Source organism: Dermacentor silvarum, chromosome 7 (assembly GCF_013339745.2).
Source record: "Dermacentor silvarum isolate Dsil-2018 chromosome 7, BIME_Dsil_1.4, whole genome shotgun sequence".
Classification (NCBI taxonomy): domain Eukaryota; kingdom Metazoa; phylum Arthropoda; class Arachnida; order Ixodida; family Ixodidae; genus Dermacentor; species Dermacentor silvarum.
Window position 1 is genome coordinate 44856507 of NC_051160.1, and position 20881 is coordinate 44877387.

The following is a 20881-nucleotide window of genomic DNA, read 5'->3' on the forward strand; positions in this document are numbered from 1 at the left end:
ATCAAATAAAACACTTAGGCTAAGAACAGAATCGAAACCGAAATTGAACGCTTGTACTCGGCGTGCACTACGAGAAGGTGCCCTGAAACAAAGATGGCGGGGCTCGCACGCCTGATCGGCAGGCTCACGCTTCATCCTAGCACAGGTGACAACTTCTCCTTCAATTTAAGTTGTTGATATCGTTTGCAGTTTACACATCACAGTTTAGAGAGCATACTTACGGAGTTTTGAAGAGCTTGTGTATTGCTGATCGCGCCCGTACCGGCGGGCAACAGAGTCACATGGTAGCAAGCCGGCTTTAGGAATTTTTGTTTCGCTTTGCGCGCTGCAAATTGCCTTTTTCTTCGTGTTTTCTTTTTTTTTTTTTCCCAGGTTGCTTTACCCAAGCAAAAGCTGCAGAATGCTTACTCAAGCCCTCCATCGCATCTACAGTTTCTGCTGAAGCAGTGAGAGGCACGAGCTTCTTCGTAAAACGTAAGTTGCTTCAGCAGAACTTGCGCGATTACGATTGAAATCCACTTCGTCGTATCGTAGCTTGCAATTTCTGTTGTTTAAAGAAAAGAACATGGTTGCAGCCGACTTTGGCACTGACTGGCATCGGCGGTGTGAATCACTGGCATATTTGCTACGTTTGACATCATCGGTCTGCTTGTCATTTGCAGTTACTGCCGAGCAGTTGTGGAAAGGAGTGACAAGCGTGAGCAATGCTGGCCGCAAGAGAGGTCGAGCTGCCGGTTCTTCGCGGAAGCTAGCGAAGGACCTGAACAAGGGCCAAGTTATCGGCGTTGGTAAGCTTCCTCGCGGAACAGGTCGCATACGTAGTGTCCAAGAACAACACATAGTTCCTTACTTCTAATCCTTCCGTTTGACCTTCTTGTTCCAAACAGCACTTCGAGAGCAAAAAAAAAAAAAAAAAATTCTTCCTTAACCACTTAATAAACTTACTGCACGTGAAAGAACCCCAGGTGGTCAAAATTAATCCCGAGCCCTCCACTACGGCGTGCCTCATAATCAGAACTGGTTTTGGCACGTAAAACCCCAGAATTAGAAGAAGTACTTCAGGTTTGTTACAGCAAGAGTGAGTGCTACCTGTTCAATGCATGTAACTCGGCATTATGAATGTGGAAGCTGTTGGACATTACATTGCGTGCACATTAAAGAACCCCAGATGGTCAAAATTAATCCAAAGGCCATCACTATGGCATTTCTGGTAATTAGATTGTGTATTTGGCACGTCAAACCCCAGAATTGAACTTCTTGTGAGACTTGTTCCTGTTAGATTCTCAATGACCTCTGTTCAATGCCGTAGCCCATGGTGTAGTGCAAGGTGTGAGGTACAGTAACTGCAGACAAGAGCTTTGAACAACGTTGCACTGACTTAAGTCGCGCAAATAGCATGTCGCTGAAAGTTGAACACAACTGTGAACTTTGTAAGGTTCAAAGTTGTGTGTGCGTATGTGTGTGTGTGAAAAACAGCCCTCATACAAAATTTTCCACTTTCTGTAGAAGCTCTCCGACTCATTCAGTCACAAAAGCGGCCCCACCAGAGCTCATTGGTGTGTATGGCTTCACGACGGAAAAACCAGGGGAACGAGCAGCGCTTCATCCTGTTTGTTCTTTCTTGTCCCATTATTCACGCTGTTTTTTCGATCACGAAGTCACTCAATTACATATTCTTGAGCACAAACATAACCTACAGATTGTGCGTGTGAAAGTTTTCATTCACCTGTGCAACAGCTGATCGGCATTACTTGTTGCTAAGGTGGTTGGTTCATATCATACTGATTAAGATTAGTGAGCATCAAAGGAAGATATGGAGACCGAAGAAGCAGAAACAATAGGACAGACGCTCGGTCTGCATTTTGCGCTCTCACAATGTTTTATCAGTGCAGCTGATAGCCAGCTAGACCAAAAGCTGAGAGCTTTGCAAACATAATGTGGCAAGCTGCACAAAAATGGGACACACCATTAACTGGACAACAGAGGCACCGACTTTGCAGCTATCGAGTTTAAACCTCAGTTGAGAGCCAGCGCCTGTTCCCTTCGTACCTTCACTCTTTTGCCCCATTTTTGCATTGTTCGCCGTATTGTGTCAACACACCAAGAAGCCTGCCTAACAACCATTTTGCAGCTTTGCAAAACTTTGAAGAATGGCTCCGCCTCCGCCTTTTGTTGTGCAGGCAAGGTGAACATGGTCTGGCCGGGCCTTAATGCTCCGATCGTGCGTGGCCGCGAAGTCGTGGAGCGGGTGGAGCTGCCGCCAGACAAGGAGCGCGAGGAACGGCTCATTCAGCTGCGCAATGCCATGCACAGTTTTTCGCCGCCAAAGCTGACTCCACTCGAGCGTGGTTGGAGTGGGCATCGGATGCCCGGGCGCAGCATTGGTCCTCCAGACCCCGTCGGAGACGGTGAGCATGTTCTCAGGACTGGGATTTGCATTGTGCTTGCATTGTGCTTACAACATTGTGCATTGTCATGCTGGTGTGAATCGTGTGCAGGTTTTTTTGAACATTTTGTTTTTGCATGTGAGGTGTTGGTGAGTTGGAGTTCAGGTGAAAGAGACACTGAAGAGGAATGCAGTTGCTGACCGATTATTCGGACACTGACAATTCCGTACCCGGCAACAATTCGCAACTTTTTTTTTATAGTGTACAAATTTGGGCTCATTCGACAAGTTTACAAATGATGCGTCAAGGTTTACGAAAAGTACATTCTGTCCATGAAAAAAGTTTGAAAGGTGTCAAAGGTGGCGCAACATTTTGGATGCAAGAAAGACACTGTGATGGTGACTGTACCACCCTTTCGTGGCCGCACTATATGCCATATACCATATAACTTGCTTCGAGGAAGTTTATCCTGCCATGTTCGTGAAGCTGGCAAAATCGGCAACAGCAAAGTCACTGGAAAAGTCACTGTGGGTTAAAAATACGGTGTTGTTTTCGGCCTCTGCTGTTCTTAGTTGGCTGTTGCTTGTGTGTTGCGTTTAAAGATAACTTGGTGTTAATAAAGCGCGTATGTATCCCACAAAAGGGGAACTCTCTGGCCAAATTGAAAAAAAAAAAAAAAACATTTTGTGCATTTTGCTCCGCGGTCAATTTGAAAATGCTGAACCTTTTTGCGAGCATAAACATTTGTTCTTGAACAAGTTGGTTCCTCATTACGAATAGCAAGACCTGGTGATGACAGAAAGGGCATACAGTCAAAACCACATTTAACAAAGTTGCACCAGACATGAAAGTACCACCATTATATCCAGTATTCGTTATAAGCATATACAGTGTAGACCGCTTATAACGTAAGTCCCCGCAGTTGCTAATATCCGCACTATAAGCGGTACCGCACTATAACCAAAGCAACAATTTTCAAGGCCCACACATATGCAAAACATGTGCACCGAGCCGCCACGCGTATGCGACAGTCGAGGAATGCGGCTAGAACGTTTGCATTCATTTTACAATCGAATCTCGTTAATTCGAACCAAATCACGCGGCGGCGCCTCTGACCGGCATTGCTCCGGCACTGCCATAGTGTAAAAGCTTAGGAGAGACCCCTCAATGTCGCGCGCGAACAGAACAAGAAAGAAAAAAAATGCGGCGGAAATTTCACCCTCTCTCAAATGGTAAGGCCGCCGATTCTGCGTTGTGCCGGAACATGCGTGTACGTGCCGACGTCTCAGCCATGCTACCGTAGCCACGCGTAGAAAATGGCAGTGAACCCTTCTTTCTACTTTATGCTTCCTCTACTTTCTAGTCACGTGTTGACCTTGCACACTGCGCTACGGCGCAGAGGGAAGCAGCGGCGCTGTCCCAGGCGGGCCAACGAAACTGCCCACGCCGGCAAACGCCCGCTTCCCGATACCGGCAGAAAATGAAACTTCGGGGAGCTCGCGCCGGGCTGGCTGGAGCGGCGGCGCCTGCACGGCGGCGGGCGCGCACAGTGACAGTCGAAAGTGAGGGAGCTACGAGGGAGGGCGAGGGGAGCCACCGAAGCGGCGCAGTTGCCGAGGCGAAATCTGCTTCCCTGCCGCCCTCCTCCCTCACATTCCACGGTCTCCGTGTGCGCCCTTCCCCGTGCCGTGCCGGTGCCGCCCGCTCCCTGAAGTTTCGTTTACTGCCGTTATCGTGAAGCGAGCGTTGGATGGCGTTGGCAGTTTCGCAGCCCTCGCTCGATATGCGCACCGTGATATTTCACGACTCGCACTCAAGATTCTGGTTTCAGCCTCACTGGCTGTTCGTTCGCACCACGTGCCCTTCTCCACTTCGTCTCTCTTTCTTCCTCGAGCACTCCTTGGGGTGCCCGTTTGAGGGGAGCATTCGCCGTCTCCGCTGACTTCCGTACTCCCAGGCAGCCGCACTGTAACTGGTACTTCGTTTCCCGCAACTGCACTATAAGCGATACGTGTATACATGGAGTGCTATGGGAAAATTAACGGGAGTCTGAAAAGACCGCGCTATATCCGGCCCTGCACTATAAGCGGTTACGTTATAAGTGGTCTATACTGTATACTTGTTATACACTGACTCTGGCAGTAAACTCTAAATACTTCGTCATATTGAGGTTCGACTGTATGAAATTGTGACCAGCCTTGACCTGTCTTTTTATGCTACACTTTACCATTCTTGTAATTGTAGTTATGGCTGCTTGTTCTAAACAAGACTTTAAATGTGGCATGTTCTTCACAATATCCTTGACTAAAAATCCACTTCTTTTTTTCAGTTAAATTTAACACATTCGACACCATTGTCCTTGAGGTGAGTACTACACTTTTTAATTATTGCAAGTTCATGAAACAGTGAAATGGTTGACTTTTCTCCTATTTACTGCCTCTTTCACACCCAAATAAATTTCCAGAATAACCTGGAATTTCGCAACTGTCACTTGTTCGAAGGGGCTTGATTGTACTTGCAGTTTCTGTCGGCTTGTTACCTATAAGTTCATGTAATGACAACTTGCCAATGTCCATGATTTTATTGTAAAACGCCATATTTTTTATGGCATGCTTTGCAGTTGTCCTATTGGCACCAATAATTTTACTATACTATTTTATTTGCATCCAGTCTAGGGCAAAACTGGATTTCAGTTAGGGCAACACTGATTTCTAACGGATGCAGATACAGTCTCAGACCGATATTTAGAGCATAATTTCTTGGACTTGCGCAACTGGTCATACGTAGCGGTAGCGAAACCAGAGCGATTGTGTAATAGCAGCCTAAATCTTGGTCATCTTCGTATCAGTTTCATGAATACACTTCATAAACATTTCCGTTTGTGGCGTAGGTAATTCCGGCTGTGTTCGTAAAGCAGAGCGCCTGCTCATAGCATCCACACACACAGAACAACGCATGCAGATTTTTAGACAAAAATGTATTTGAATCGTCAAACAATTTTTAGCATTGCTCACCTAATTTTAGTATTTGTTGGCTTCGAATTTAGTAATAGCAACTTCTATGGTTGGCAGGTTTTAATAACCACACTTTTCATTTTTGAACTTTTTGAGCAAGATGTTAAGCTGTGGTTATTAGATTAACAATAACCAAATATTTCATCCTTTTTTTTTGTGTGTATGTTCTAGAACTGACTCTTTTAGAACAGGCACAGTTGTCCAATGGTGGTCAGTATAATGTGCACTAAGGTACAGCTCTGGATATGGTTTGAAACAAATAAGCTGTGTTCTTTTGCTGCACCTTTCTGACTTAGGTTGCTGATTTTAACTGGATTTTGAATTGGCCACGTTTGAATTATTACGAGTCGACTGGGGTATTGTGGGAGAGACTTATGGTATTGCGCAAGTTCATATATATGTGCCCTGCATAATAATGGCAGATTTTTAAAAAACTAAATTTCAATGCATCAAGCTCGCTTGACATGTTGTGTTTGGGTACGAAAGATTCTGTGGGTATTAAGTGTGTCTTGATCGTATTGTGCATGATCATTTAAATTTTTTTCTCTAGATTCGTAGCTCCAAAATTGTCCTCTGGATTATTATGTGTAGGTCTTTACGGTAGTTGTAGTATTTACTACAGACGATGTGCATCGCCCAGTGTCCTATCTGTTGGATTCTTTGTCTGTATTCCACAGCTTCGAATAGTCACCCGAATGACAGGCAACCTTGGTAGGATGCGACGTCACAAGGCACTGGTAGTTGTTGGGAACAAAAATGGACTTGTTGGTAAGTCTCACACAATCTTAAGAAAATCGCCAAGCGAGCGAATATTCGTGTGGTGTTTTCTGCCCTTAACAAACTTCAGTCAAACTGGCCGATGTCTGAATGATAGTCTGCGCGAGCATAGCTACAATGCTATGAATTGCATTACAGCCGGGGGGTTCCTTGCGCAGCACTGCAAAACGTGTGGTTGCAAACCGTTTTTAGAAGAATGCATCATTCTAGGTCGTAGTCACAATCACCTTACAAGAGAAATCATTGAAGCGAAAGCTATCATAGGTCTTGGCCATGCATGTGTAAGCTCACCTTCATTGACGCTATCAAGCAATGAATTGGCGTATCTCGGACTGCCGCCACATGCTGTCTGAATATGTTATTACATTTTTTTTTTTTTTTGAGTGGTTGTTATTTCATGTCACATGGTTCGCTGAGTGTATAAGTAGCCTTCTGAGTCACGAAATAGACCATCAGTTGGAAGTTAGCGTTCAACCTGTTCTCTGGCCCTTTTCATTACCCCTTCTACCTTCCTATCTGGTCGTTCTGAGCTGCGCTACAAGCTTAAACGTCATGGCTTACCAACTCACCCAAACTGCTACGCTTCGTGGATTTTGTTTGTGTTGTGGAAACGCTGACGTGAATAGTGGCATAAGAGCCAATTGTGGACGAGAAAGATGACGGACGTGCGAGCAGTGGTGCAAGCAACGTGCGAGCTGCGGCTGGGCGCCCTTGGGCGCGGCAGGCCAGGACTGGAGCTGTGGCCGTGGACTGCGGAACGGAGCTGTTTTCCCTCATTGGCACCCAACATGGGGCCCCGGCTGCGTTCCAGGACGGACCATGGTCGTGGGGAAGGCTGGAGGTACCCGTTCCACGGCTAGTAGCGACTTCTACCCGGCCATGGCGTGTGACCATTTCCGCGGTGCGGGCTGCACATCTGGCGTTCCATGACGTGCAATTCCGCCAGTTCCTCCTCAGTCACCGTCATCGAGCATGGCGTGGGTCCTGGTGATGACGTGGTCTTCTACACGCTGCCGCTGCTCCCGGCACCGCCGTTCGAGAAGGGCATTGCCAGCGCAGGTGACGTCATGCGCGTGATCGCGCCAAAACCACCTTAAGAGCGGCTCCGTCCCTCCGTGCGTGGTTCTCTGGTGCGGTGTGGTCTTTGGTGGCAAGGCATTGAGCGGGTGGCGGCTCCTTCCGGCGACCTGCTCAGTGCACTTGTCAGAACGAGGTCGGAGAAGAAAAAACCAGACCAGGTGTGCGCCAGGGGATGGTTTAGGGCCTTTCGGTTCCTGCAAGACCTCAACATGGTTTAGGGCCTTTGGGTCCTGCAAGACTTCCAACTACAAGGCTGCACCACCTGGTTCTGCTCAATCTTTGCGAGGAGTCCGTCATGGAAGCCAGTCAGGTTTAGGGCCTGCGGGTTCCTGGAAGACCTCGGTGACTCGGCCTTGACGGCTCCGCCGATCCTCGTTCGGTGCATTATCAGTCTCCAAGGTTCGCCCGCCAGTAGGAGTGTCATGCCATCGTTGCCAGCCACCATGGGCCAGTGCCGTCAACGCCTTCGCAGCGCAGCTGTGGGGAAAAGCGCTGGCCATGGAGGAAGGAATGGCGCTGGTGAATGCTTACTCCCGTTGTGCCGACGACCAACTACAACACCCGCCGCCGACTCATCACTTCTCATTCTGTGCCTTGCGGTGCGCTCGCTGTTACGACGTGGCAGAGTGTGCGAGTGATTTTGCATCACGGAGCAGCCGTGTGTGTGTCTTTTGTTGTTGTGTGTCTTTCGTTGTGATCGTGGCCGTGCTCAGCGAGCACATAGCATCGTTGCCCATGGCGACTCAGCATCTCTCGTCGTCCGTGCCACCGGGTTCGACCTCCGTGTTGCCAGCCAGCGTCGTCAACGCCCTCGCAGAGGGAGGGGCAGTGTGGGAACGCTGACGTGAATAGTAGCATAAGAGCCAACTGTGGACGAGGAAGATGACGGACGCGTGAGCAGTGGTGCGAGGAACGTGCGAGCTGTCGCTGGGCACCCTTGGGCACATTCGGCCGGGACTGGAGCTGTGGCCGTGGACTGCGGGACCCAGCCGTTTTCCCACAGCGTATATCTGGCCACAAGGTTTATGCGAGCCCAGAGTCGAGCCAGCCTGATCCAATTAGTATCTTTGTGGTAGGGAGCTGTCTTGTTTGTGGTGGCTAAAGATAGTTTATGCGAAAGAGACTTAGCGAGCACTTTTTTGTTCCATGTGCAGTAAAAAGTTTGCTCATTGTTTAAGACAGTGTTTTGTCTTCCAGCTGTCAGGCATCGTTGTGCTGTAATCATTGAAAGTGCTTTGTCAGGACCTTGAGAATCCTTTGAAACCCACATTTCCTTCTTTTCAGGTTTTGCAAGTGGCAAAGCGAACGATGCGAGATCAGCACTGCGTGTGGTACGTGTAAATAGGGCTTTTGCATACACCATCCGAGACTTTTTTTTATTTTCTCTCTCTCTCTCTGTTTCTCAAAAATTCTTGTCTGCTGCGTTTTAGGATTGCTTGGTTTTAGGATTCCACTGGGTGATTGAAGCCCTTGCTCCCTCTCTGTTTTTTTGTATTTTTTTTCGCAGGTCAGCTTCGAAGGAGCTCATGTTTTTACTGACAGCTCTCCTGTTGCGCAAAATATTCAGCTAGTTATACATAAAAAGCATGCAGCCTCACTTCCGTCTTTTGAGCGGCAGAGTTCATTCAGATATAGCACTGTTATATAAACATTGGCACATATTGTAATTTCTCACGCAGTTGGTGTGTTTTCTAGCACCACAGGGCTCGATTTTAGAGGTGGGAATAATTTGGCAAGCAGTGGGAAGACTATGACTTTGCTTGCACTTTGGGTGCTCAGCGTGTGTTGCCCACTGCCTGGTGAGAGTGTTGCGCGTGCCTTATAAAGTGTTACATCTCAGACGTCTTAGCCATCCCCGACAATAATATGCCTCGAGACATCAGAAGCAACAAGCAGCCGTCCTCAAATGAAAATCACGACGTTTGAAACATGTAGCACATGCAGCTTTCGTCTTTTATGATAAATGAGCGAACTGACCAAATAAAATGTGCTTTGTATTTGACCCTTGATGACCTCGGCTCATAATGTGCAGTCATCACTTCTCGGCTTATGACGAGCCCACTTCATAGTGGGTATTTTGATGCCTTCTCAATGGTTTGATGCATGCAGGGGAAAAGTTTCTTTCTTTAACAAATGTAGATGACAGTAGTCATTTTATCATCTCTTTTATTGGATTAGGTTTTCCACATTAGTTGTCATATTTTTGTGTTCTAACCATGTTGTTGAAGCATACCACGTCAGGAATTGAGCCACTGTGGTACAATTTTTCAGAAAAAGTAAAATGAGCCATTAGCTGTGCTGCAGAATCTTTTCTCCATTATGGTAGAATATTTTCTAAAGTAAAAGTTCAACTGAGAGTTCAACTAAGGGCTTAACTGTTTTGCAGAATATATATCATTTTTGGCATTTTTTTTTTTTACCTCAAGGCAAGGGGTCAATCTATATTCTGGTTCAAGCTATACTATAAGCGTAATTAACAATATATAGTGGCAGCTTGTGATGCGCACTGAGAAGAAAACGACCTTGTGCTTGTGCTGCAGGCCAAAAACAAGGCGATACAGCGGCTCAGGTACATCGACAGGTTCGAGGACCACACAGGTGAGTTGCACAGCCTTCAGTCAGTGCTTTATTTTTGTTATCACACTACTTTAAAACCCTATTTAGGGGTGTTACATAAGTTGGTTACATGAAAAAGGACAACTCGAGCACATGTGTGGAATATGGTCCGGCAATTGCTTCAAGAAATCCAGATTAAAGTTTGGTCGCCATGACGTGGTGAGGAGGGCCTTTACAGTATTTTGTTTACTCAAAAAATGAAGCAGGGAAAGTTGTAGTGCAGACAGATTGGCTAGCAACCTGAACAGGGTGACTAGTCCTCTGTGTGATGGAGGAACAATGCAAGTTGCATAATTAAGCTGGCTATAGAAAAGCTTTTGAAGCAGCAAGAAACTGGCAGTGTGACAGTGAACAGAGAGGGGTAACAAATCGGACTGTGCTTTTAGGGATAAAATGATCTCTAAAGGGTATCAGGAATGAGTGAACCATGTAGCATGATTGTGAATAAATTGAAGCGTGCAGTGTTTGGTGCATGTCCCGGGTGGCAGAAGCGCATTCGTGTTTTCATCTCATGAGTGATTTGTTTGATTTGTACAACGTCGTTGCCTTTGTACTATGTTTGTGAATATAATCTACCTTCACCCTTCACGGACAACTCCCCAATCTTATGTACTGCAGTGTTCCACGACTACTTCTCACAGTACGGGCCGATGAAAGTGTGGGTGCGCAAGAAACCAAAAGGTTAGACTGGAGGAAAAGTTTTTTTTACTCTGTACGTAAAGCGAGTACACAGCCAAGCAACATCTTTGCCTCTTTTGTTTTCTGTTTCAGGCTATGGCCTGAAGTGCCAACGGATCTTCCGGGAGATCTGCAAGCTGGTGGGCATCACGGACCTCCATGCCAAGCTGGTTGGATGTCGGGCGCGCTCCGCATCCAACCTTGTTCGGGCATTCATCCTCGGTCTTCACAACCAGGTAAAAACATCCGTGCTTCTTTGGTTGCACCTTGGCACGGCAGTGATATTGCATGGGCTAAGTGCTGTAGCAATGTTGGGTGAGTTGGTATGAATCTATTGTACATAAAGGTTAGTGTAACAAACAAGGACGAAGGTGCCACGAGTGCTTACTTGCAGCTAAAATTCTATATATAAAAAAATGTATTCTATAAATGCAGGCAGTACTAAGTGTGCAAGCACCAAAATTGAACCAAAGGACAATTTTCAAGCAATCATATTTCTCTGGGTGCATGAAGGCAAAAAATTCACAGGGTCTCTTATGTTATCCCAAGACGACTTGAAAGCGAAAGCCCAAGTGCCGATGCATTAAAGACAGACACATGACATACATGTCCACCCTTAATTCGCTTAGACTACTTCATTTAGTCATCCCTCTTAATTCACTTAGTCATCCCCCTTAATTCGCTTATCTACTTCGCTTAGTCATCCTCTTAATTCAATTAGTCTAATTCGCTTACTCATAGCAAGCGATGACGACGGTGACCCGCACACCATCAAAATTGTTGCCTGAGCGTTTACATATAGGTAAGACACGATGCGGGTTTGTGTGGTGAGTCACTACACGAACCCAGCAACAGGGGTATGAGCCATTGATGATGATAGTGTTCGTACCTTTCGCGTCGTCGCTGTGTTTTCGCTCAAGGACATTGAAGGTCGACTGAACGATGAGACATAATGATTTCGCCTTAATAATGACTTATTGTGCACACGTGTAATATTTAGAAATTGTTGCACCTATAGTGCAACATTTTGTTGAGAATGATTTTAAAGCCATTAGGATGAAGTTTAGACAAATCCATGTTCATCATTCCCATTCTAGCCAAACTGCCATGCTTGCAACCTCCCTAGACATCAGCAGCAGAGTTCAGTAATTTTTGTAAAAGACTCTATACGACAGGTATCATTGAGACTTGTAATAAACCTATCATTTATGTGTACGAAAGGGCTCCGGTGACCCCTGCAACAGAATGTGTCTTGCCCACGCAGAAGACGCATCAACAACTGGCAGACGAGAAGCGACTGCACCTGGTTGAGTACAAGGACGAGACCGACAACTACCCGCGCGTAGTGGCCTCTCCGCGGGATGGATGCCGCACTGCCGCCGAGATTGGCAGAGACGAGGAGCTCGACTTTGACCTGGTCGTTGCAGAGGGGCGCTTGTTGAGGGTGAGTGCTTTCACTAGGGTGGCCGTGTTGTTGGCACTTCGCTGCAACATCCTGCAGCAACGGTTGTTAGCAGCACTTCTTAGTCTGAATTCACAGCGTTGCCGTACATGCTTTGCTTAAACTAAAAGGAGCACTAGCTCACTTTAGACTGATTCTTTCAAAACTTTATTTGTGTTAATTTTGCGGTGATAGGTTTATTATTGAAAACAAACATCAAAGTTCCATTTTTCAAATTTCGCACTGAAATCCCAGTGCCGATGCGCCAGTGAGGTGCACGGATTTCGAAGTATTTTCTCATACTTGGGCCATGGTAGTGTAGTAAAATTTTTCAAAACTTGCCAACTTCAGTTTTTGGCTCGTTTAGTGTATACTATATAGTCCAACTTTACCAATAAAGAGTTCAACTAAATCCAAGCAAATGCTGTCAAAATCCATGACATCACAGGATATTCCTGTGCAGGAACCTCAGTGTGGTGTTGCCGTTCATCATTTTCTTTTTCTGACTTACCATGACTCTTCTCGGTATTGTAGAAGACTAATTTACTAATATGGCTGAAATTATTTTTCTCTTCAGCGTCTCTTTAAAGGGAAACTATGGACCGGCACTGAATCAATCTAGACTGATAAAAAGCATTCTTTCAAAAGTCTGTTTTCATTCATTTTGTGGATGAAGGTAGGTTACTGTGGGAGAAAACGAGCACTAAAATTCTCCATCTTTAATTTCGCGCCGCAAACCACAGTGATAGCACATCAGTGTGGTGTCACGGATTTCAAGGTATATTTTTAGCTGTTCTGGTGCAGGAAACGTTTCTGAAACTTGCAAGGTTGACAATTTGGTTATTTTTAGACTAAAGTTCAGTGTTATCCCATATTGTAGACAAACAATTTAGCTGGACGCAAGTGGCGCTGTCGAATATCCATGTTGTCGTGGCAAGCTGGCGCAGGAGCCTCAGGGTGGTGTTGCCACCTGTCTTTCGTTTTTGCAACTTTTCTGGCTTGCCAAACCTTATCCTATGGCAAAGGTGACTCTTGTGCCATTGAAGAAATGTGCCGTATTTACCTGATTCTAACACGTCCACTGATCTAACGAGCACCCAATTTTCGCGAGTTCGAAGTAGGCACATAAAAGTTTACCTGAATGTAATCTAACCCCGGTTTATAAGAGAAAGTTATAACATGCCCCCCCACTCACACACACTCATGATTAGAAAAAATGAGGTGTTGCTCATGATTAGAGAAAATGAGGTGTGCAGAATTTACCTTTACGGAAGCGAAACTTTTTTTTGATGAGCTTTCATAATGAAAGCGGCAAGTCGTCGCCATTTGTGCTTCACTGGCCACATACCAAGCACAGAGGAGCGGTATTCTCGAGCGATTACTTTTACTGATATGTACTACAGTATCACTTTCACGAGATTTGACGTGACTCTGCACCACACTTGTCGAAGTATGTGGCCAAGAGGGTTCCTGGCACAGCGCCAGAAACACTGTCGGTCAAATACGCCTACTCATTCGGTCCCGAGTTGTGTGAAATTTTGCGAAAACGATAGTATCTCCAAAAGTGATTGCCAAAGAATGGCGCTCTGGGTCGTAGTTGGTCGCAAAATGAACCCACATCTACCTTCACGAAAATATGCTGTGTCGCGATCTTGTGAACGATGGCGTTGCCTCTGATGGCAATGGCGGTAGGCTGTTGCTAACACCGTGAATGAGGTTTTGATTTCGTATCTGATTGCAACACAATGGCAATTTTCGGACTCATTTTCTCTAAAAAAAAAAGCGTGCATTAGATTCAAGTAAGTATGGGAATTTTAATTCAGATTAAACAAATAAATGCTCTCTGTGTAGGAGTATTATATATCACCTCATATACCATGTTTCACTTTTCTCTGGCGACGAGCTTCTCCAGATCGCTGCTCTTAGTTACTGCTGTCGCTCAAGACATGCTTAGTGTATACAAAACTTTGCCGACGTCATTGCCAAATTTAAGCCATGTCTAATCAGATTGCACATGCTACAATAATGTTGCACATTGCATCTATTGACACGTGAGTATCAGTGATTGCTCTAGAATGTGCGGTGAGCACATACATAAACACTGAACCGATTCTAGCCTTGAGAGTAGATTTGATGACGAACGACCGTGCTTGCAGCTGTCATCGTTACTTGAATGTTGCTTATCATTCTTGGACACGTTCGCCCAATAAAGAGTTCGTTCTCAATTCACTCTTTCCAGTAGTCTCTCTGCTTTTTCATCATCACTACATTGTGACAATGTTATTAGTTGCACTCTTAATTTGCTATTGCCTATTTGACGTAAGATAGTCAGAGGCTTAGCCCAAATCCACAAAACTTATCCGACGAAAGTGGCATTCACTATAGGCTATCATTGTGCTCGTTAATGCACCATTCCTCCTCATAACTGGTTGGCACCCAAGCACTGGCCAATAAGACTAATATTCTTACGTAAGAGAAGACTTGTAAATATGGCCCCCAACTGTGTATTATGGTAGAGCCAATCAGCGACAACAGCCTAGCCAGGAGGCCGTATATTCAGCACAATGGCCGTTCTTTTCGTTTTCCAGGAGCGGAAAAAAATTGAGCCCTGGTACGTCAGGCACGATCCAAAGGGCTGGGAAATTCATCTGAAAAAGACAGACCCATTCAGAAATGCCTACAACACACGCCTGCAACTGATGCATCGGTACGGCAAGCTGTGCAGCTTTGTCAATCCGGACGGATTCGACACCTATCAACGCAAGAAGGACGACAGCTCCTAACATTTCGTTGCAAGCACCATGCTGTTTAAATAAATGTTGTAGAATTGTTTTCTGTGTGCATGTGCGTGTGTGGTCAGTGGTGGCCCGCTGAGGTAGCCACATTCCACTGGGGTTGGAAAGCAAAAATGCTTGTGAGCCATTGATGATGGCTCACAAGCATTACTTGTGCACTTACTTACGTGCACGTTTGAGAATTGCAGTTGGTCGAAATTAATCCGGAGAAACCCCCCCTCCTCATTACTGTAGCCTATTTGTAGCTTTAGAATGTTAAACTCCATGACAAAACGATTTGAAACAGTAATGAACAGTGTGTTGTTGGAAATCTTGATCCATATTCATAAAGACTTTTCTCACATGCTTCCTCACTAGCCAGTATTTAGGTTCCTGCCATTCGCGACAGTGATTGGTGCAGTAATAAGATGATCCAATGCATCCTGAAATTCAAGCTGCCCGATTGTATCAACAAAAAGCCTTACTACTTTAGGGGCCCCAAAGCAAATTTTCGTTATATGTTGGAAGCTGTTAGGTACGTGCCCTCTAGGGAGTGTTCTACTGCAAGAATTTTTCTAATTGGTTCATTAATAGCAGAGAGAGAAATATTTGAAATGTTGTGAACCCATGATTTGAGGAGGCAAGCTTCACTGCCAACATAAACACTCTCTCTGCTTGCCGCGTCCAGCCTTAAAGATTAGATTATATATATATATATTAGAATAAACGTACCAAATCTGGGAATTTTAGTACTTTTTTTTCAGAATTAATTTGAGGGTTAAAGTGTTAACACATTCACTGCGACATGGGTCATGGCAGTTATTCCCCCAGTGCAGTTGTGCAGGGCTTTCCTGCAGTGGCACAAGCAACATCTTTGATAGAAATCGACGGAAATGAAAAGTTATTGTTTGTATTTCGTCTAGTTGTGGTTTAATCTTTCTGCACCTTGAGGACACACCATAGAAATGTGACAAGTGATCCATTGGTGTGTCATCAAACACAGGAATCTGGACTTCAAGACGTGCTGCCGCAGTGAATGTGTTAATTAGACCGTGTGCCTGCTTCCTTCCTCATTAATCTTTAAAGTGGAGGAAGTCTCTTTTCTGAGACTTTGGGCTGAGGTAGCCCTTACACCTTCCGTCACACCTGGGCCTGAAGTCCAACACCTGAAGGCTCCCTTAATTGTGAGCTCCAGCATCAACAGCGGACTCTCACCGTGTGCTGCGACTTCACTCAGGAACGAGGGTTACGCGACGGAAGATGCCAAGATAACCCATGGACTGACAAAACCGACATTTATACACAATGCCTAATGGACAATAACTTGTATAAGCCGTTGCTTCAATACTTACACGAAGAGGGCCCGCGCACTTTCACTTTGATACCCACATAAGTATACATGCTGCAGGGCAAGCTGTTCGAATAGAAAAAATATATATATAGGATGATCAATCGTGGGTGGCACCATGTGAAAAAAAAAAATATTTGACTTCCATTAATTCAACCATGACAGGGCTGGCAAAGTTTATCAAATTATCCGGCGGGTCGAATTAAACAAGATTAAGAAAAAAAATTACTCCATCTCCCTCTAAAGGGAACCATGTGTGGATGCGAAGCAGCGGGGAGATGGTTAGCTTGAGCAGGTGATGGTTTCGCGGCAGCGGCCCGAGCACTCATCGCGGCGCTGCACAGGAGAGAGAATGAGGCGCGCGCGCGCTGTCATTTTCATACCGCGGAATTACCGTGGTGCCCCCAGGGGAGTATGCAGCTGTCGCACCACCTGTCGTGCGCGCCGCTCCGTATTCCTAGAGGAGAGAAAGGAGGGGAGCGTAGGAGAGGAAAGAGAGGGGGAAGGGGCGCGCATGCACTGTGGGGGTGTGGGACGAGGGCGCCGCTCCTTAGAGGATTCCTAGAGGAGAGAAAGGGGGGAGCGTAGGAGAGGAGAGAGAGGGGATGCGCATGCGCTGTGGGGGTGTGGGACGCCGCGGGAGGGACGAACAAAGCCCCCGCCATAAGCTGCTTTGCATCTAAAACGGCCAAAGATATCGCCGATTCATTTGGCAGCAGTATTTGCCCGATTCTAACATGCCCCCAAATCAAACGCATGTCCGCTTTCGGTGTCCAAAGTAGAAAGCTAACGTGCACCTGTTCTTTTTTTTTTAGAAATAAAAATGGTCACATGTTGCGCAATAAGGGCGGCCGGTTTCCTAAACCAAGTCTCGCCGCAATATAGCCGTGTTATGTGGTAAAGCATACAAACGTCGTGAACGCGGTTTCAGTTTCACATCTGATTGCTCCGCAGAGGCAATTTTTGGACGAACTTTCTTGGAAAAAAGAAAAGGCACCCATTAGAATCAGGTAAATACTGCAATCAGACATTGTGAGCTACCATTGCTTGAAAATGTTCCTAGGGCAGGCCGGAAATAGGCGTTTTCAACTAGAGATCACATGTCTTCAATGAGTTCAGTGTCCCTTAAGCTCCGCCGAGACATGCCGTCACTAAAGGAGTTGCTATAGGGGTCACGTGGGTGCATGATCAAGTTTGAATTATCCGGCAAAGGCCAATTTTAGAATAGAAATAATGAAAGCTCAGGCCCATAAAAATGCGTGGGTGCCGGTAGTGACCATCAATCGGCATTGAATTAACCAAAAGATCGGATTAACTGAAGTCGAATTAACGGAAATATACTGCATTTGAATATGGGCTTAGGCTCATATTACTTGGCTTTTGTAGCCAACCTGTGGAAAGCAGCCAGTCTTCCAATGCCTATTCAAAATTCCTAAAATTTAAAGAGTCGGGCACGAATACATGTATTCTCCCCACTTGTATTCATACTGTTCCTTATTCTAATGGGCCACTTCTGCAATAAGTGGCACTACCAATATGGTGGTGAAAAAACAATCCCATGTCTATCCTCATTTGCAGTGCTCCTCACGGAAACATTTTCTCTACAGTGTCAGTGAACCGCTAAAACACCCTCTCGTTAGGCAATGAAACAAGAAAAATTCGGAGCACATCTACTGTCGGGTGCAAAAATCTGCAAATTTTGCCTGTAAAGTTTTCTTGCAGTCCGTTGCACAGCCAGGAGCTGGAAGCTGTGCTGCACTGGCAAAGAATTTGTGGGTTCGAGCTCTGAATTAATTTAATGCGATAGCAGCAGTCTGAACAGCTCTGCAATGCACGCATTGTTGTCCTCATTCTATGGTATTGCTTGCTCGGGTTTCCGAAATTATGTGCACAAAAGAGTCTGTATGGTGCACAACATGCCACTCAGTTTGCCAAGTGCGAATGTTATGCTATATATAGTTCAGTGGCTAGCATGCCCGGTTCCCAACTGAACATTGCCGCTGTCACAAGAGTTTGATCTCCATTAGCTGAAGAGCACAATCTTTCATGTCTCCTTTTCATGGGCTAGGTGGCCTGACGACGACAATGGAATAATTGAAAGGACAGAGGGGCATAGCTAGCAAACCCAGTTTCGAGCTCCAACTATTGCTGCAGTAAAACAGCTGAGGACCGTGGTTGAGGAAAAAAAATCCTAAGGCGTTTTCGATTTGGCTGCACTTTCTGAACGCTCATGTCATGTGTGCACGGTGCCACACATACGACTTCAATGTTGTGCAAGTGAAGCGCTGCACCTGTGCACATCTTGACTATCGCAAATATAGGAGAAAGATGCAACAATAAATGAGCTTTGTCGTCTGCTGCAGACAATTAAGCCTTTGATGTGCACACAGCAAAATGGGAGATATTTTCTTTGCATTATGGCAATAATTCAAATCGTGGTAGTACTATAGTACATCGCGAGAAAGTAATGGTGACCTTGGAGGAAATTTTTCTCGCCAGAAAATGCGTTCCAAGACAAAATCATACAATCGAAAGCAATTAAGTGCGTTACAAGTCTTCACAAATGTGCCCTCACAAACATTCAAGCATTCAACTTGCACCTTACATCCTTATGCCAGCTAGAATAACCATTGCAACCAAAGCAGAAATACTTATGCCCACCCTCCATCATGAATCAACAAGACAAGGCACATGCATTGCACAGAAACAATTTACTTATAACAGCGAGACCTTGCCTGCTCCTTCACTGATGGCAGCTAGCCGTTTTGACATGTTATGCAACATTGTACTGCCTTCGGGACAGGCCCAGATCCGTGGCACCTGGTGCTGTGTGTTCCTAACACTACTAAACACAACAAAAGCAAGAAGCACATTTACAACGATGTTAATGCTCAGCTGTGTGCCTGCCACCTGTGCTAGACAGTGAGATGCTGCTGTGCAGCAGCCATAGAACACGATGCCTCAGCTAAACAAAACACAGACAAGCGCAGTAAGGTACAAAACCTTATAAGCTTTGCTACACTTTGACAATCATCTTCAATGGTTCCTGCAAAAAACTTTTCTGCAATTGCTATGCCACCACATTCGCAATTCCATTAATGCAACTCCTATACTTCTTTACAAGGAGTCCTTATGCTAGTTTAAACCGTTTTTATTTCATTTCTAAAATATATGCTGCATTTTATCCTTTGCGGCTCATTGCATTGGTATAACTTTGCATAATTGCCATGAAATAACCTCGTAGTAATTGTGTCCCCTGCAATACCCTGCTGAATGTCTTTTGGGGGCCCCACGCATTTCCTCGAACTGCAGTCTGTAGCTCTTCCGATTTCCTTTAACCCTATAATGAAATGAATTATCGATTCCATTCTACTATCCTTGTGCTTCCAAAAAAAGCTCACTGAAGGCAGTCATGTTGGCAGAAGAACTAGGACCCTGATTGTGAAATATGTTTTTACAACTACCACACATACTAGAATACACATTTTGTTTTTACAAAATACCACACATACTAGAATATCAGCACACATTTCTTTCTCCTGCTCTTGAGTTCTATGGAAGCTTGTATTTGAAGCAAAATGAAACGGCCCAAAGTCAGAGTAAAACTGCTCATTTTCTTACGAGAACTCAAAATTAAATACTATTTCAGAGATTTAACATGAAGAACAAATGTGGTTGATTGTGTAAGCTGTGCTGCATGCTTTTACCATGTTTCCTTGTGACTACTCATTTTGCGACTTGAAAAGCGGCGCCACTCACCCTACTGCTGTTCTAAACTGTTCTGTTCTATCAATCCCATTCTCAATACGCCACCCACTTCCCCGTTACATTGGCTGGAAGGTTGACAGCCCACGTCTGCCACGTCGTTACCATGTCTATCACATCTGGGGTATGATGGCACCTGTCGCCACTTCAACACCAGGGAGCGCCACCTTCTCAACAAACACTCCGACAGAGTGTTTAATAGTTTCCTTAGGCTGTGGGCTGACAAAATTTCCACAGTGATGTTAGTACCTGGCCCACAAGCACACGTTTAGTCACCCACACAGGCTTCGAGACTTTCTCTATATACTTGCCAAATCTCAAGTCTTTGGCAGACAGTCGATATACAGCTCCCTTTCTTTCACATCCACCATGTACTTCATGCCGCTCACACAACCACCGTAGTTTAAACTCTGGGCTCACGAAAGCGTTTCATTCTCGCCATTCAGCTGTGGAGCAATTTACCCAATGATATTTTGGACATAGTCGACCCTGTGAACTTTTGAGCAGAGTTAATTACCGTATTTTCACAATATTCTTTTATTTGTATTTAGCTGCCTCTTTTCGTCAACTTCGTGCTCTTAGTAAACTTAGTGCTCGTTAGCTATTGTACAATTATTGCATGTTTTAAAGCGAAGCTGTTTTTGCAAGCCCTCCCAGTGTTTCATGACAGCGGCTGCTGGCCTGAGTTCTGCTGCTGTCTTGTAAAGTGGCTCACTTGAAAAAATTTAATTACGTGCCGAATGCTGGTGTCACAAACCTCGCCCACCCCAGCACAGCCATGCAGTGCTCTAACCATTAGACTATAATCGCACATATGCTTCCATCGTGCCAACGCCAACTACCTCTTTGAGGTTATTGCCGTGTGTTATTTCCACACAGTCAAACCTCGATATAACGAAGTTGTACTTACAGTGAAAAACTTCGTTATATCGAGGTTTCGTTAATTCAATAGAACTAAGATAGGCAAATAAAAATAGCTCGTTACATCACAAATTTCGTTA

The 20881-nt window shown here is 45.3% G+C and overlaps 1 protein-coding gene across 1 annotated transcript; it reads left to right on the forward strand.

The window, feature by feature from the left end:
• Positions 1-76: 76 nt before the first annotated feature.
• LOC119457971 (28S ribosomal protein S5, mitochondrial) lies at positions 77-14826 on the forward strand. The gene is made up of 12 exons (XM_037719755.2): positions 77-145; positions 373-474; positions 663-788; positions 2181-2408; positions 4717-4751; positions 6079-6169; positions 8543-8589; positions 9799-9856; positions 10493-10555; positions 10646-10788; positions 11817-11996; positions 14582-14826. The coding sequence occupies exons 1-12, from the start codon at positions 94-96 to the stop codon at positions 14774-14776; spliced, it is 1320 nt and encodes a 439-aa protein (XP_037575683.1). The 5' UTR covers positions 77-93; the 3' UTR covers positions 14777-14826.
• The last annotated feature ends 6055 nt before the right edge of the window (positions 14827-20881 follow it).

Coding starts and splice junctions, on each gene's coding strand:
- LOC119457971 (XM_037719755.2), top strand. CDS start 94: ATGGCGGGGCTCGCACGCCTGATCGGCAGGCTCACGCTTCATCCTAGC. Junction 8,590..9,798: donor CGAGATCAGCACTGCGTGTG/GTACGTGTAAAT, acceptor CTTGTGCTGCAG/GCCAAAAACAAGGCGATACA. Junction 9,857..10,492: donor CAGGTTCGAGGACCACACAG/GTGAGTTGCACA, acceptor TATGTACTGCAG/TGTTCCACGACTACTTCTCA.